The sequence below is a fragment of the Penicillium malachiteum genome (assembly GCF_028827825.1).
Source record: "Penicillium malachiteum strain IBT 17515 chromosome Unknown utg000003l:1.0-4950554.0:1.0-4952489.0, whole genome shotgun sequence".
NCBI classification, from domain to species: Eukaryota; Fungi; Ascomycota; class Eurotiomycetes; order Eurotiales; family Aspergillaceae; genus Penicillium; species Penicillium malachiteum.
The window spans coordinates 702,847-716,322 of record NW_026643096.1 but is presented as its reverse complement, the minus strand read 5'-3'; the positions used below and the strand labels follow the sequence as shown (position 1 = coordinate 716,322).

The window sequence follows — 13,476 nt, the reverse complement described above, 5'->3', positions numbered from 1 at the left end:
TTGATTTTTCTCAAAGCATTCACTGGCCACTGAGTGGCCCCGGCGACCCATTCAATTTAGCCCTGCACACACACCTGGCGCAAACTATTTTTTCCGGTGGAGACGATCCCAGCTTGGTGCCTGACTAGTGGATGTGTCAAAGCAATTGTGGAAAAATATTTCTAGAACAATCTACTGAGCGGCAAGGGGTAATGGAATAAAATCGATGAATCTAAGAAATACCATTTATAGTCAAAGAACTACAATAGATAATGTCGTCATAGAGAGATACATTGGAAATCAGACTATCAAACTGACAAACACTGCTATTGACACGTAATATACCTGGGATGTAACTATCTGTTATAATGCATGGATGCTAAAAGAACTTGAAAAAGGATAATTTTGTGGTGAGAGTTATCTGTATCATGCAACATTTGAAGATTAATTCAACTTGAACATTTACTAAACCTTGGAACCTTGGAAGAGTAACGCCGCTACAGGTATCTTATGCTTGGAAGAAATAATACTCGATGATAATTCTAGAAAGAATCAGTTCTCATCCTGACCCTCATCCTCATCCTCATCCTCACCCTCACTTTCATTCTCACTTTCCTCATCTGTCTCTCCATCCATATCCAAAACATCAAACCGCATCGCATCCCCATACAGCACACAAACTGCCCTGCGAGCCTTTCGTCCATTAACATCCATCCGTAGCGGCTTTGACTTCAAGCCAGATGTTGTAAACACATGGCGAAGGATACCCGATTCGGATATTGTAGATGTGTCTGACATGTCGAGATCTGTAGTTGGGACACTGGGTTTTGATTCGGATGGGTGTGCATCACACTCCACATATTTGAGGATGGCTGATACCTCCTCCATCTTATTCGATAAGGCAGATGCGGGCTGGAATGGGAGGTTCAAGAGACGAGCGGGCGTATGGCGGTTTGACCAGAGAATCATAAGTGTATCATCGTGGACAAACTGAACTTGCTTCACTTCTCCCTCGGAGAGATTCAGCGCAGCTATCGAGGTGCTCCGAGTGGAACTGACGCCATTTACCGAGTCCAAGACAATGCGATAGATGTAGACTGTGATATATTAGCATCTTAATCAGGTTTTCCTCTTTACCGGACACAGTTGATAACATACCTAGACACTTCGAAAATAAAGACCGAGTTGCAACGTAGATAGAACATGGCTGTCCCTCCTCGCCGTCCTATAAGAAAATATAAGCATATTAATTTGCAGTAACAAGAGCAAACCGCCTCACCTCGTAGCTAATCTTCAAATCCAGAAAATTCTCATCGCAATCCGCATGAAGCGTAAGTGGTGATCGATGGAGGATCCCCCTTCGCTGTGTGAGTGCAATCTCCGCAAAGATTTTATCGAATTGGAGCCCAAGTCGTTTCGTCAGATCGTTCATCTTGGGTGCATCAACGGTTGAACTGTCGCCTCCCTCCGCTTGAACCTGACGCTGCTGCGCCAGCAATGCTTTAAACCCATCATAAAATGACCGATCATGGCCATCTGGGAGCCATTTATCAGTGATAGGTGTGGGAGGAATGGGCACGCCCATCATAGGAAGTTGGCGGATGAAATTGCGAAGAACACTTTTTTGGAGTGCGCCCGTGAGGTACTTCACTGTAGGTGGCACGTCGAGGAGTTCTCGCTTCTCGAGGAGTTCTTCTGATGTTTGCGACAAAGGTTCTGCAGTCAGAATGAGGATCTCATGCTTGAGATATCTTGAAAAGGCATTGAACTGATCCAGTTCTTGATTTGCATTGATCATGATGCAATGTCCTAGCAGATGCAGACAATCCAATGTCTCAACGATAGCGTTGAGCTTCGTTGTATCCAGGCCGAGCACGTCGCTCAGTTTGGAAAATTTTGATAATCCTACCAGCCGACCCAATAAAATTTGGCTTCGTTCTAGCGCTGGGAGGAGGCATTCGTGTGTTAGTCGCCGGATATTCTCGTATCCTCCGGCGACAGCTTTCTCCCACCTTTTATGTCCCTGTGAATAAAATTATTAGATAGCAAACACAATCAAAGCAAAAGGCAGACATACCCGCTCTCCTATGATATCCACCAAAAACTCCCTCATCGGCTCAAAGCAGTGTCCAGTAACCACGAAATGGTACATTGCCGTAACAAAGTCGCACTCGCATTTCTCTTTAAGATCCTCGGTAACACTGCGTAAAAAGCGCGCTGGAAGCTCTTGTGCGTTCTTCCATTCCAACTCAATCTGCCGCTGGGTAGCACTAATATACCGGAGTAAGTTCTGTAGCTGTGTTGTTTTCGATGCAAGGAGAGACAAGTATCGTCCAGATTTAGTGATGAAGCGGAGATCGAGGGTGACAAGACTAAGAGGAGTAGGAGTTGGCGATGATCCCGATTGTGATGGTGCTGGCGTCGATATCAAAGCATGAGTCGAGCTGACAGGATGAGATGTATGATGAAGAATCCGACGCGAGTTAGCAACTCCAGTGGTATCACCAATTGGAAAAGAGCCAATCTCGAAACAATCGAATATCCGTAGATGAACAGACCCATCATCAAATCCAACAAAGAGCACATCAACGGAGTCGCCCGTGTCTTTTACCGAGGAGTGAAAGATAGCATCGATCGATGGTCGTGAGCTAAACAGGTCATCTTCAGCGCCTGTCGCGGGGAGGACACTCAATTTTGGCAGCGAGCTTTCAATATCTATCGAAGCCAATTCGCGAGGTAGATCGGCCTTTAGCACAGATGCCGCTTTGGAGGGATGCACACCCGGGGCGAGGAGATCATCAACAGACAGCCGACCTGCAGAACCCTGTAGATGTTTCTGCATCGCTTTTCTATCTGTAAAGTTAACACCCCAGCCTAGACACATGACTTTTGGGGTACTATTCTCTTTCTCTGCACTGGAGGCGTCCTCGCCTGGACTCTGATACACTGGATAATGGTGGACTGTCTTCCCGCTATACGCGCTCATTATGCGTACAGAGCCATCACCACATGCGACAGCAAGCAAACGACCTGAGAAACAGATTATTAGATATTTTGGACGCAATCAGAGAAATACCAATTTGTCCTAGAATTTGATCAATACTCACCATTCTCTTTCCATGCCACCGCCCTCACCTCACCGTCTTCTTCATCGTCTCCTAGGTAGGGATCACCCCCAAAGGAACCCCCGAATACTCGCTGCCCATTGAGTCGGAATACACGGAGCTCTTCATCCTCGGTCGCTAGCGCGATAAGGTCCATTGTAGGACAGAATGCCAAAGTGCTGGGTTTACATTTCGCCGGAAGGAGTTTCTCCCCGACAGACGCGAGTTGGGGGCCTTGTTCGGTCATTTTGGTATGAATTGGATTTGATTTGGTGGGAATAGGTCAACCCATTCTGATCTGGACTGGCAAGATGTGTTGAGTCCCCTTTCTGGGGATCCGGGATGTTGGTTGTTGAAGTTGTTGATCGCGTGGATCGGATTCTTGGCGCGCTGGATGTTTGTGTGGGTGCGGGTGCTTGCACTACATAGCACTGAGCACATCTATGACAACTTTTGTGAACAACTCGATGATGATTATTTCAAGTTTTCAGATAATAACTTATTATTTACTGGGATCTTCATTGAATTTTATCAAAAGTTGTACATGTAATTTTCCATTTGTCGCACGTTTGTGCTACTAAATTCTATACACTATAAATAAGAGTCGAGGTGACCAGCACCCAAACAATATAGTACATTATCATCTTCAAAAAGGTTCGCCATCAAGCTCAGCCTGGATCATGTTCTTCAGATAACTGAGCTCGTCCATCATCTCCTGCATGGTAGCATTGCCCCTGAACGAAGCATCGCTGCGTCGAGACTGGGCAGATTCGCGACGATCATTCTCCGAAAGAAGGATTGGAGAGCCGTCGCGGCTCTGAGCAAGAGAAAGTGCCTGCATAGACTCCAGGGCGCTAAATAGTGCGGCGTGGCGTTTGGGATTGCTTTCTATCCCATCCATTTGATCGATTCCAAGGCCTGAGGCAGACATATGAGGAGGTGAAAGGGAAACTGTGAGCTGCGGCAGCCAAGGCGGAATATCGCCTGATGCTGAGTTCGGGGACGAAGGTTTGGAATGCACGGTAAGGTGCGGTGTGTTGGGATCAGTGTTGTACCCAGTGTCATGGGACGCCAGATCGGGCGTTTTCCATTCCTCGGGAGCCGGGGACTCATGTGACTCCGTAGGGAAGGTCGATGTGGAAATCATGGATTCGGGTGAATTATCCTCACCCTCAGTATCAGTGCTCCATTCCGAGAATCGACTGCGCTCGGCCACCAATCGTGAATTAGTGGAGTCATCTGCAGTCATACTGGAAAAGTGGCTTCGAAGAACGGCCTCATCCATGGCCCTGTCGCGCTCGTCAATGGCACGTACTGCTTCGTCCATGACAGAGGAAGGTGTATTAGGGAGAGACGGAAGCCTCTTGTCATTGACACAAGGGCCAGTTGGGGTCATGTCATCCGAGCTGTTCCGCATATGAGATGCACCCAGATGATTCGAGTTATTGGAAGTGCTGGGCTTGCGATTTTGCAGATGAGTGTCTACTGTGAGAAGATTTCGAGATTGACCGGGGATTCCGCCATTTGCTTTCAGAGCACGACGAGTTTGGAGACTGGAGAGACCCGCGTTCTCGGGATGTTTCGCTGATGGGGATACCGCACCAGAGTTGATACAGATACCAGGAACATTGCGGCGCTCATTAACGGAGCTCTCCTGAAATGTAGCTTTATTAAATGCCTCTGCCCTTGGCGATGGTCCAGGGCGCTTCTGAGTCAAGGCATGACGCAGTCCGAGGCCTCGCGGGGGGGATGCGGACCGCTCCTCCTTGCGGTGTCTTCTGGTGGCACTATTCGGCTGAGAGATACTCCGGTGAATCATGCCACCAAACGGAGATCTTTTAGGTGGGCTTGAAGAAAGCGGGTCCGGTTCAGGAATTGATGTCTGAAGGCGGGCAAGATTGGGCTTTGGTGGCTTGCGCGGGTTCATAAATTTGTCTGCTGGGTTCATCGTTCGGTATGATTCTTTCTGCGAGCTACCGCTATTAGAGCGACCATGAGACCGACTGTCCGGTAGTATGATAGGTACGTTCAGCACGTTCAGAGGCTGACCGGGCATAAGAGGACACTTCGTAGTAAAGGGCTCAGCCTCGCTATAGAATTCCACGTCATCGTTTAACAAGTACTAGTTAAAACATTAGCTTTGCGATTAAAAGCAAGGAATCGACTTGACCTACATAGTACCAGTATGTGGCACCCATCTTCAGGCCGCCCGAGCGCCATTGATTTTGATCGGATCCATCACCCATTATATCAGTAAATGTATGGCATCCTTTCCAGTGGCCTGGCCCCACACGTTTGTCTCTGTCCATCGCATATGGCTTGGAGAAATTGTCCCATGATCCGAGTAGCTTCACCGATCGAACATCGGGATTGGTTTTACTGAATGAGGTTAGCTTTCCGCGCAAATCGAGACCTCACAATATCCATTGTACTCACAGTAGAAAAGTCATGAGGGTGGTCGATATCATGGCAATGCAACAGTCGCTGAAGAAAGATATAAGGGCCAGTAAATGCACCCACAAATAGAAATGATGCAAAATTCTTGAAAGGAAAAGTATAACAATGAATGTGCTTGAAAGCGAAGGTGGAATGAAACCAGAGGGTCAGAAATGAAAAAGCAAAGGCACCGATATATTATACAGCAAGGAAAGTGAATGCAATGCAATGCAATAAAAAAACACCAAAGAAAGGAATGAGAAGAACGATGGGTGATGAACTTGAAGAGAAAAAGAAATGTCCGAGAAGCCCAAGCGAGGGAATATAAGGACAACAATATAGCCCGTGGTCCAGCCCGGATAAGTAAACAAATGTTTCTATAATTACAGCTCGCCCTTAGGTTGACTGTGCCTGTTTCAAACAATGACAGGTCTATTAATGGATTGTTCGAGAACCGTTTCAGTGGAGTCGAACAAAGCAAACGACCACTCCATGGCCTTGAAGACCTGACACAGGGGCTGGATGCTTCAGGAACCGCGAAGGGGGGGGGGGGGAAGATCAGGCAGCTAGTTGAGCTCGTTGTTGACAGGCAAAAAAGTAATTTCCCAAGCACACTGCAGGGCGACAACTTGGAACCAATAAGCGTGGTAGAACGCGAAGCGCCCGGATGTACCTGCAGGAGGCAGCAGGACTAGGATAACCTTGGAACTCGGCGCTTCGACGAGGCGGAATTGGGATTCGTGTTTCGGGAGGAATACGGGAGGAGTTGATTTAGTTGGAAATGTGAAATGTGAGCAGTGGCAAGAAGAGAAGATAGGGAGTGAGGGTTTTTTCTTTTTTCTTGCGGTGACGCGCGAGATCGGCACACTGCGGGGAATCATCACCGTAGATGCCGATCCACGGATGAGAGAGTCAATAAGGGCCCAACCATTCCAATAGCTGTGCGGATCTTAGAATGGATAAGATGAGCTCAATGAACCAAATATGATTTGAATATGGCATTGTTAAATCTTATCCTCAATGATAATAAAGTTGGCATGCAGATCAACATAGAAGGAGATTATCATCTACAAATGTGGCTGATGAACTCCGCCCACCAAACCATGGTTCTCCCCCCACTACTGTAAGGTACGCGACTCTCTAACTAGCTTAACTCTCCTATTTGGAAACACGCGACTTATTTTTGACAACACCATGAAACGGATCAACTCGGTAAAATATGCCTATGCTTGACCAGGAACAGAGAACTGCAAGGGTGGAATGGTTCGCCCCCCTGACGCTAAATTTCGTGATTCGGAGATCGCCCATCACTAGGATCCCGAGGCTCCACTTGGGCGGCTCCTGAAATTGTGCGGCGCCTGCAGATGACTGGTCTCATCTATGGCTTCATAGTATTCCGTATCGGGACTGTGGCGAAGCTGCCAGGTTTGCTTCGGAACTACGGAGTACGAAGCACGAAGCACGTTCATACTCGCTGTCGGATATGTTGGGATGCACAAGCCTAGCCATTGAGGCCAATTTTCCATTCAAACCAAGCTCAAACAGCTCCTCTCACCGTGTGACCTTCTGCAACTATACTGCCACAACATGTCTCTGTAGTACACAGCCTTAGTACTCCGTACTCAACCTTGGAAATAAGTTAATGAGGGGACAAGGAGGTCTTCAACATTTGAAGGTTGGGAGCTTGCGTAATATAATCCGGGATGACACCCTCGGATATTCAATTTCATACAGATCATATTGAAAGTGAACTAAGATGCCCACCCTTCATTCATCTCATCATCAGCTGAAAGCACAAAATTTGAAATTCAGATCGAACTACTCGGTGGAATCCCTCAAGGATCCGATACCATGACGCAATTGCATTTTTCCCTCTCTAGGGATCTTACTTGGGATTCTTGGGATTCTGGATAACACATTCCTACTAATCAAGAAAATTTTCCCGCCAAGTGCCTCTCTGGATGTTCCAACTCAGCTCATCTCCTAGAGCATGAAATGAACACGCGTCCATCCTTTCAAACCGGGAAAGTGTTTGACCCCGCGCTAATTTGCACTATTGCCCCCCTAAACTCTAGGGTATATGAGTTGAAAAAGGATTGTTTATTCGAGTTTCGAGCTTCGTATCTCAAATTTTAGGCTACCATTACTTCTTTTCCGGTAGCTTTCACTGAGGAGTGACTTGATAACACGGTATAATCTTGAATGAATTCTCCTGTATACGGACAGTTCCAACGCATATCTACTTTATTCAAATGTTAATATGTGCCCGTATCAATTGATATTTTTTAACGGCTGGATTTAATGCAATATTCAAGTTGGGATAATTTGTTGGATATGTTAGTATGAAGTTTTAATATGTTCTTTCTCGGGTTATTATAAGATGGTACGGAGTACAATAGCCATCTACTGATATCAGATCAAAAGGTGGATTGGGCCCAAAGGGTGATATAGTCAAATGTGGAGCATTGAACATATAGGCAGTTTGGCCGAGTGGTCTAAGGCGATTGACTAGAACCGGATAACAATTTATCCGATCGATATCAATTCTCTTCGGAGGCGGCGGTTCAAATCCGCCAGCTGTCGATTCTTCTTTTATTCTTTTTTTTTTTGCAAATGTTTTTTTTCCGACTAAATTTTGTCACTTATCTATCCCATTCATGATGTCGCCAAGGTTGAATCCGAGCCGGAATCTCGGTAATAGGCTGAGGACGCTGGCGCCAATATCTATGTCCCAGTGTTCCAAGTTAACTATATCATACCTACTTGTACATTTTGGTCGAGTCCATTTTATGCAACTATTACCAGACTGTATTTCTATACTCTAGAGTATTGGGATGAGTATTATGAAGCTATGTAGTAGCAATTCCGAATTTGCTGCAATGAAAGAGTAGTGATTCTTGATACCGCGCTCGCAAAAGAAATCATATGATCTTCAAACAGGCTAGAATATTAAAGAAAGCAAAATCACTATCTTCTAAATGCATGGTACCACTTCTTTCGACTCTTCCGAGTCTTTTGATCATAAACCTTGTTCACACCCCCCAAAACAACTTTCAGAAGCCATTCCGTATCTAACGTCGGCTCCTTCTTGCTTCTCCACCACTCCGTCTCTTCCCAAGTTACTGTGTCCACAATATCCCTCATCTTCTCCTGCCCACAAATCTTACCCAAATTATCATCCAGGTTCTCCAGAAACTTCTTCGCTTTTTCATCATCCCCAATCTGAAAGAACTGGATACCCAACTGATCACTTCTCGCGGGAGGATCACATTTATCCAGCGCAGAGGCCGTTTGGAAGATTGTATCCTGCGCAATGTGGCCATCCGTGAACGCTCCATCCGTGATGACAATAATATTCAAAGGCTTGACATTGACACTCGCGGGGACTTCTGTTATTTGCCAGTGGCTTTGACGATATCTTTGCATATTCTGCACACGCGCCAGGTATGGCTCCAGGATTTTCCTCAGTACCTCCCCGACGGGTGTCCATCCATCAGGATGTATATCTGAGAAGATCTCCTGTACTTTCTCTGTTTTCTTGACATTCTCATAGACCTGATTGTGATTTAGGAAGTAGATTTCTATCCCATCTTCGTCACCTTGAGTACATAGTGGGGTGATGACGGCAATGGCTTTTTCGAGTTCTTCCCAGCGGTTTCCCTTCATGCTGGTACTGTCATCTATGATGAAGATCGTATCAAATTTGCAGAGGCCGGTTGCAGCGGTGTCTGGGTTGGGAGCGGGTACTTGGGCTGGGTATTGTGATTCAATTTCCTCGTAAAGCGGCGGGTTCCAGTGAGCGTTTTGACTTTCTGGGTTCTTTCGAGCCATGTTGCCCTCTGTGATTGTGTGTTTTGCTGAGAGATGTTTTTGAATGTTCACTCAAGTCAATTTGATGAGAAAGAGTGGGAGGTTCTAGTGAGCACTTAAATATCCAAGGCCCTGGGTATTATGATGTGCAATCCAACCTTCCAAGACTGTGGTGAATATCGCGCAACAGAAATAGATTGATACAACTGGCAGTGACTAGTGATTCAAGTTTTGAGTCATTGAGTGTGTTGGGTTCAGTAGATGAATGATGTTTGCTATAATAAAGGAACTATCAAACAACAAAGATATATCTCATCCTATATAGTACTTAGGATCATTCACTTCCTTTGGTCCCAAGACATCAAAGCAAAACAACCTTGGAAGGCTGTTTTTGGGCGGCTTGTAGACGCCCAATTTAGCGGAGTCACATATTGAATGATCCATTGATATCATAGCCTTGTATTACTATTGAAACCATTATGGAGGCAGGTTACAATCACACTTCCACTAGGTCTAGGTTTGCGGAGCCATGTTTCTCAGGAACCACAGAATTGAATTCACAAGGCAGACTGGACATAACTGTAAAGGGAGCTATGATCAGGGGCTGAACCATGTTATTCCCCCTGGTAGACAGTAGGGTTATGCACGGGCATATTACAATTAACTAGCGTATGTAGAAGAGCGCATATAGACAACCCTTCGGTCGGGCTGGGTAAATTACTATAGGGTGCACATATTCGTTTTGCCCTATGAATGGCGGTTGAGTCACTTTAACCCTGTCAGGTGCTATTGCGGTTGCTTGCACATGTTGTGTTTGCACAGCTTGAGGCGGAGTAATGCCCAGCAGCCCAGGTGGTACGCACAGCCCCCAACATGGATCCAGTCAATAAGCTCAACCCCGCAGGGCAGATTAAATAACGTGGAGATACCTAATGATTAGTAAATAGACCAATAAGAAAAATCAACTACGTTGCGGAGAATTTTTAAAATGTCAAATGAGAAAAGAGAATTTAAATATACTAGACAGTAGTAGTCATGAGAATGTTGTCTAGAATAAAGTATGTCATAATCATGTCTGAGCACACTTCAGGCATAGCCTCCCCCAGGGCTGTAATCTCCCCGACCCAAAGAAAAGGAAAAGAAATTTAGAAAACAAGATGAAAGGAAGAGGCGAAGTAATAGAAGAAAGCAATATGTCAAGTAAAAAAAAGAGAAGTAAATGTAAAATCATGTCATGGGTATAGAGAAGAAAAAATAAAGTCCCATGAGAACACGAGAACCTAGCCTCAAATGCTCTCAATTCTTGCAGCAGGGGACATGTTATTGAAAGCGCTGGTAGAATTGGCAATTGCCACAGCAGCTCGTGAACTAGAAACGCCTGATACGGGTTCATCAGTAATGCGGCTCTGCTCTATTTCCGCATCGGTACCTCCGTGCAGAATACCTGGGTCAGCAGCGACAATATCCATGAGCGCTAAGGCCTGATCCAGTCCATAGGTATAACCAACCCAACGTAAGCATTGCACTACCCACCGGCGCAGTGGGTGGTAGGAATTCTCCGCAGTTCCGGCAATATACAACGGCCACAGTAACACAAGGCCACCAATGTAGCTATCAGGTGCTGGCATAGTGGAGTCATACTCGGGGCGATGGGCGCCTAAAGCATATGGTACACTGCGGCAGATGTCAAGGGCAAGGCGACTAATGTTTGATCGAAGTGTTTTGCAATGCTGTCGAAATTCCTCGGATAACGACCTCATCGAAGATGCGTCGGACATTTGTCGGATATGTGTTAAGAGAATTTCACTGATGATGATACGTGCACATCGATACTGACTCCATGTGTTGAAGGACCACAGTGTTGGGTATACATGATACTGATCATCAAGAGTAGTCATTCCACGACAGCGATTGTCGAATCCATAATCGAAGCGAGATCTCGTGTGAGTTTCGTAGGTGAATACGGGTGGTAAGGCTGCGAGCCAGGCTATTAATGAAGCCTCGATCGCCGAGGCTTGCGAAATAATCTCCTGATCATCGTTGAGTGCACCGGAGATAATGTCGGCTCTGAGGTTAGAGATGCGACCGATGATCATAATCAATCGGTTTCCATGAGCCTCGGCCGGGCGAGGTTAAGGATTTCCCTTGTGCCCTCCAAGAGGTAGTCGGGCACGCGGGCGTCTCGCTGCATACAGCTGATGATCTGTTGAAAATATTTCCCAGGTTAGAAAAAAATGAAAATTCGCCACAGATAGATGGTGAAAAAATGCCAGTAGTGGTACATACAATTTGATAGCGCAAGTGCAGGAACAGACGAAGACCGGCTTCGTTCTTTAGTTGATCAGGGCCTCGCAGTTCAAGCAGGGCAGTAGCACCAGATATATGGTTAGTCCAAAGAGCAATATCCTGCGGGGCTCGCGAAACAACAATCTAATGTTAAAAGTGGCAAAAGTGAGCTAGAAGATCCTTTTGAAAAAAAATAATAAATGCTAGCGTCGATCGCGAAGAACCTTGGAAAGATATCTTACCTCGTATATAGCAAGAAGCACGACGGCCCCCAACGCTTGGTTAGACTTTGCTTCTTCTGGATTGGCCAAGGCGGAGTTTAAAAGTTCAAGTGCAGAACCATATGACTTGCGAGCGACTTCTTTCAGTGAGACCTCTCTTCTTACCCGACATAGCATGGCGGATGCAACAGCGCCCATGCTTGCTCGGAGTGCTCGGACACTCGCAGGTCCGCCGGCGGATTGTTTCAAGAAATTGGCCATGTAATCCGACATCCAAAACGCGCCCGGAAACGAATTGCTCTGCATGAAATAACAAATCGCATCTTCCTGTGTCATTCCTGCTGGCTGTACTTCCATTGGCACGCTATCTAGACTTGATATTCTCGACAGCGCATACTGAAAGTGTGGATCATTGTCGAAATCGAACGGGACATCGGGCCCCACCTCCAAGGCAAGCGTGGGCGCCGAGTTCCCTTCTGGGGAAGCTTTGCGATGAGCTCGCTCTGATGACTGTTTTGATCGAGGGGCGACGCTAGACGATGCAGGTGGACTGGTCCTCTTTGTCTCCTTCCCTTCCGCCTTCGCTTTTCGTATTACCGACTTGCTTTCATCGCGAAACATGAGCGATAACTGATCCCGATAACCGGGGCATTCCCGCTTGGCTCTCACGCACTGCGAGCATGCCGGGCGGGCCTGGTCGCAGCGGATCTTGCGGGATCGGCATTGCCCGCAGCCTTTGCTTGGTTTGCCACAATAGACCATGATCAGGAAGGATCCTGGCGGTGGTTTAACAGATTTAAAAAGATGGGCATCTAACGGCTGAGGGGGGGGGGATAATAAGACGTTGGGGGCGACTTCAACAAAGACAACTGCACCGCCACTGGTCTGATTGGTAGGGCATGGGTCAGCCCCACTGAAGTGGTGCTCACCGTCAAATCGGCTTTCACAGAATGTCAAAGGGCTCCTCAGTTCGGAATACTGTGCGAGACATTTGATCGACAGAAGCTTGTCTCCCATGGCACGGTTATCAGATGAAGCTTTCCTAATTTTGGTGCCTGGATGGCTTTCATCGCTCAGCCACAGATTAAGCATTGAAAAGATGGGAATGTTGCTCGGAATAGTGCCGATAGGCCTACTTGGGTGAATACACTGCCACAGTGGGATATTGAGGTGGTAAAAGCCATTCTAGATGCCTAAATTTCGACGCTAGACGGCCCAAATGAAGGCACCTACATATAAACCTAGGCAGTCAACAACGAGTATACCTAGGTACCGTTCAAGGTATAGTTGAATGCTGGACCATCGGTTAATTCGGGATGACATCAGAATCAACTTATCTGCTTGAAGTGGCGCAATTCGATGAAAGACAATGCCTTCTACACACACGGCAGGATGACTTCAGATTCCGTTGTTCTGTTCCAATATCAACTAAATGGAGCAGCCATGGTTCGGTTCCAACTCCAAGTCCTCTCCGTAAGAACTGGGCACTTTCGGTCAACTGGTCAACTACTAGTAAATGGATATTCAATAACAACAACAACGCGTCTGAATAAACATTTGAACTCGGCCCATACGTACCCAGTGGATCTTCGATTTACACAGACTACTATATCATGATCTGAGATCATAATCCAGTGCCC

At 46.5% G+C, this 13,476-nt stretch overlaps 4 protein-coding genes across 4 annotated transcripts; all 4 read right to left on the bottom strand.

The window, feature by feature from the left end:
- Nucleotides 1–531: 531 nt before the first annotated feature.
- N7483_006587 (uncharacterized protein) lies at nucleotides 532–3,330 on the bottom strand (the record flags this gene model as incomplete). Its single annotated transcript, XM_057090024.1, has 5 exons — nucleotides 532–1,076; nucleotides 1,138–1,204; nucleotides 1,259–2,002; nucleotides 2,057–3,009; nucleotides 3,087–3,330. 5 exons carry the CDS (start codon nucleotides 3,328–3,330, stop codon nucleotides 532–534), a joined length of 2,553 nt encoding a protein of 850 aa, XP_056944765.1.
- A 399-nt stretch (nucleotides 3,331–3,729) lies between these two features.
- Nucleotides 3,730–5,551, bottom strand: N7483_006586 (uncharacterized protein; the record flags this gene model as incomplete). The annotated part of the gene is made up of 3 exons (XM_057090023.1): nucleotides 3,730–5,205; nucleotides 5,258–5,462; nucleotides 5,520–5,551. The coding sequence occupies 3 exons, from the start codon at nucleotides 5,549–5,551 to the stop codon at nucleotides 3,730–3,732; spliced, it is 1,713 nt and encodes a 570-aa protein (XP_056944764.1).
- A 2,935-nt stretch (nucleotides 5,552–8,486) lies between these two features.
- Nucleotides 8,487–9,350, bottom strand: N7483_006585 (uncharacterized protein; the record flags this gene model as incomplete). The annotated part of the gene is made up of 1 exon (XM_057090022.1): nucleotides 8,487–9,350. One exon carries the CDS (start codon nucleotides 9,348–9,350, stop codon nucleotides 8,487–8,489), a length of 864 nt encoding a protein of 287 aa, XP_056944763.1.
- A 1,265-nt stretch (nucleotides 9,351–10,615) lies between these two features.
- Nucleotides 10,616–12,598, bottom strand: N7483_006584 (Zn(II)2Cys6 transcription factor; the record flags this gene model as incomplete). Its single annotated transcript, XM_057090021.1, has 4 exons — nucleotides 10,616–11,446; nucleotides 11,503–11,532; nucleotides 11,616–11,759; nucleotides 11,858–12,598. The coding sequence occupies 4 exons, from the start codon at nucleotides 12,596–12,598 to the stop codon at nucleotides 10,616–10,618; spliced, it is 1,746 nt and encodes a 581-aa protein (XP_056944762.1).
- Between the last annotated feature and the right edge of the window lie 878 nt (nucleotides 12,599–13,476).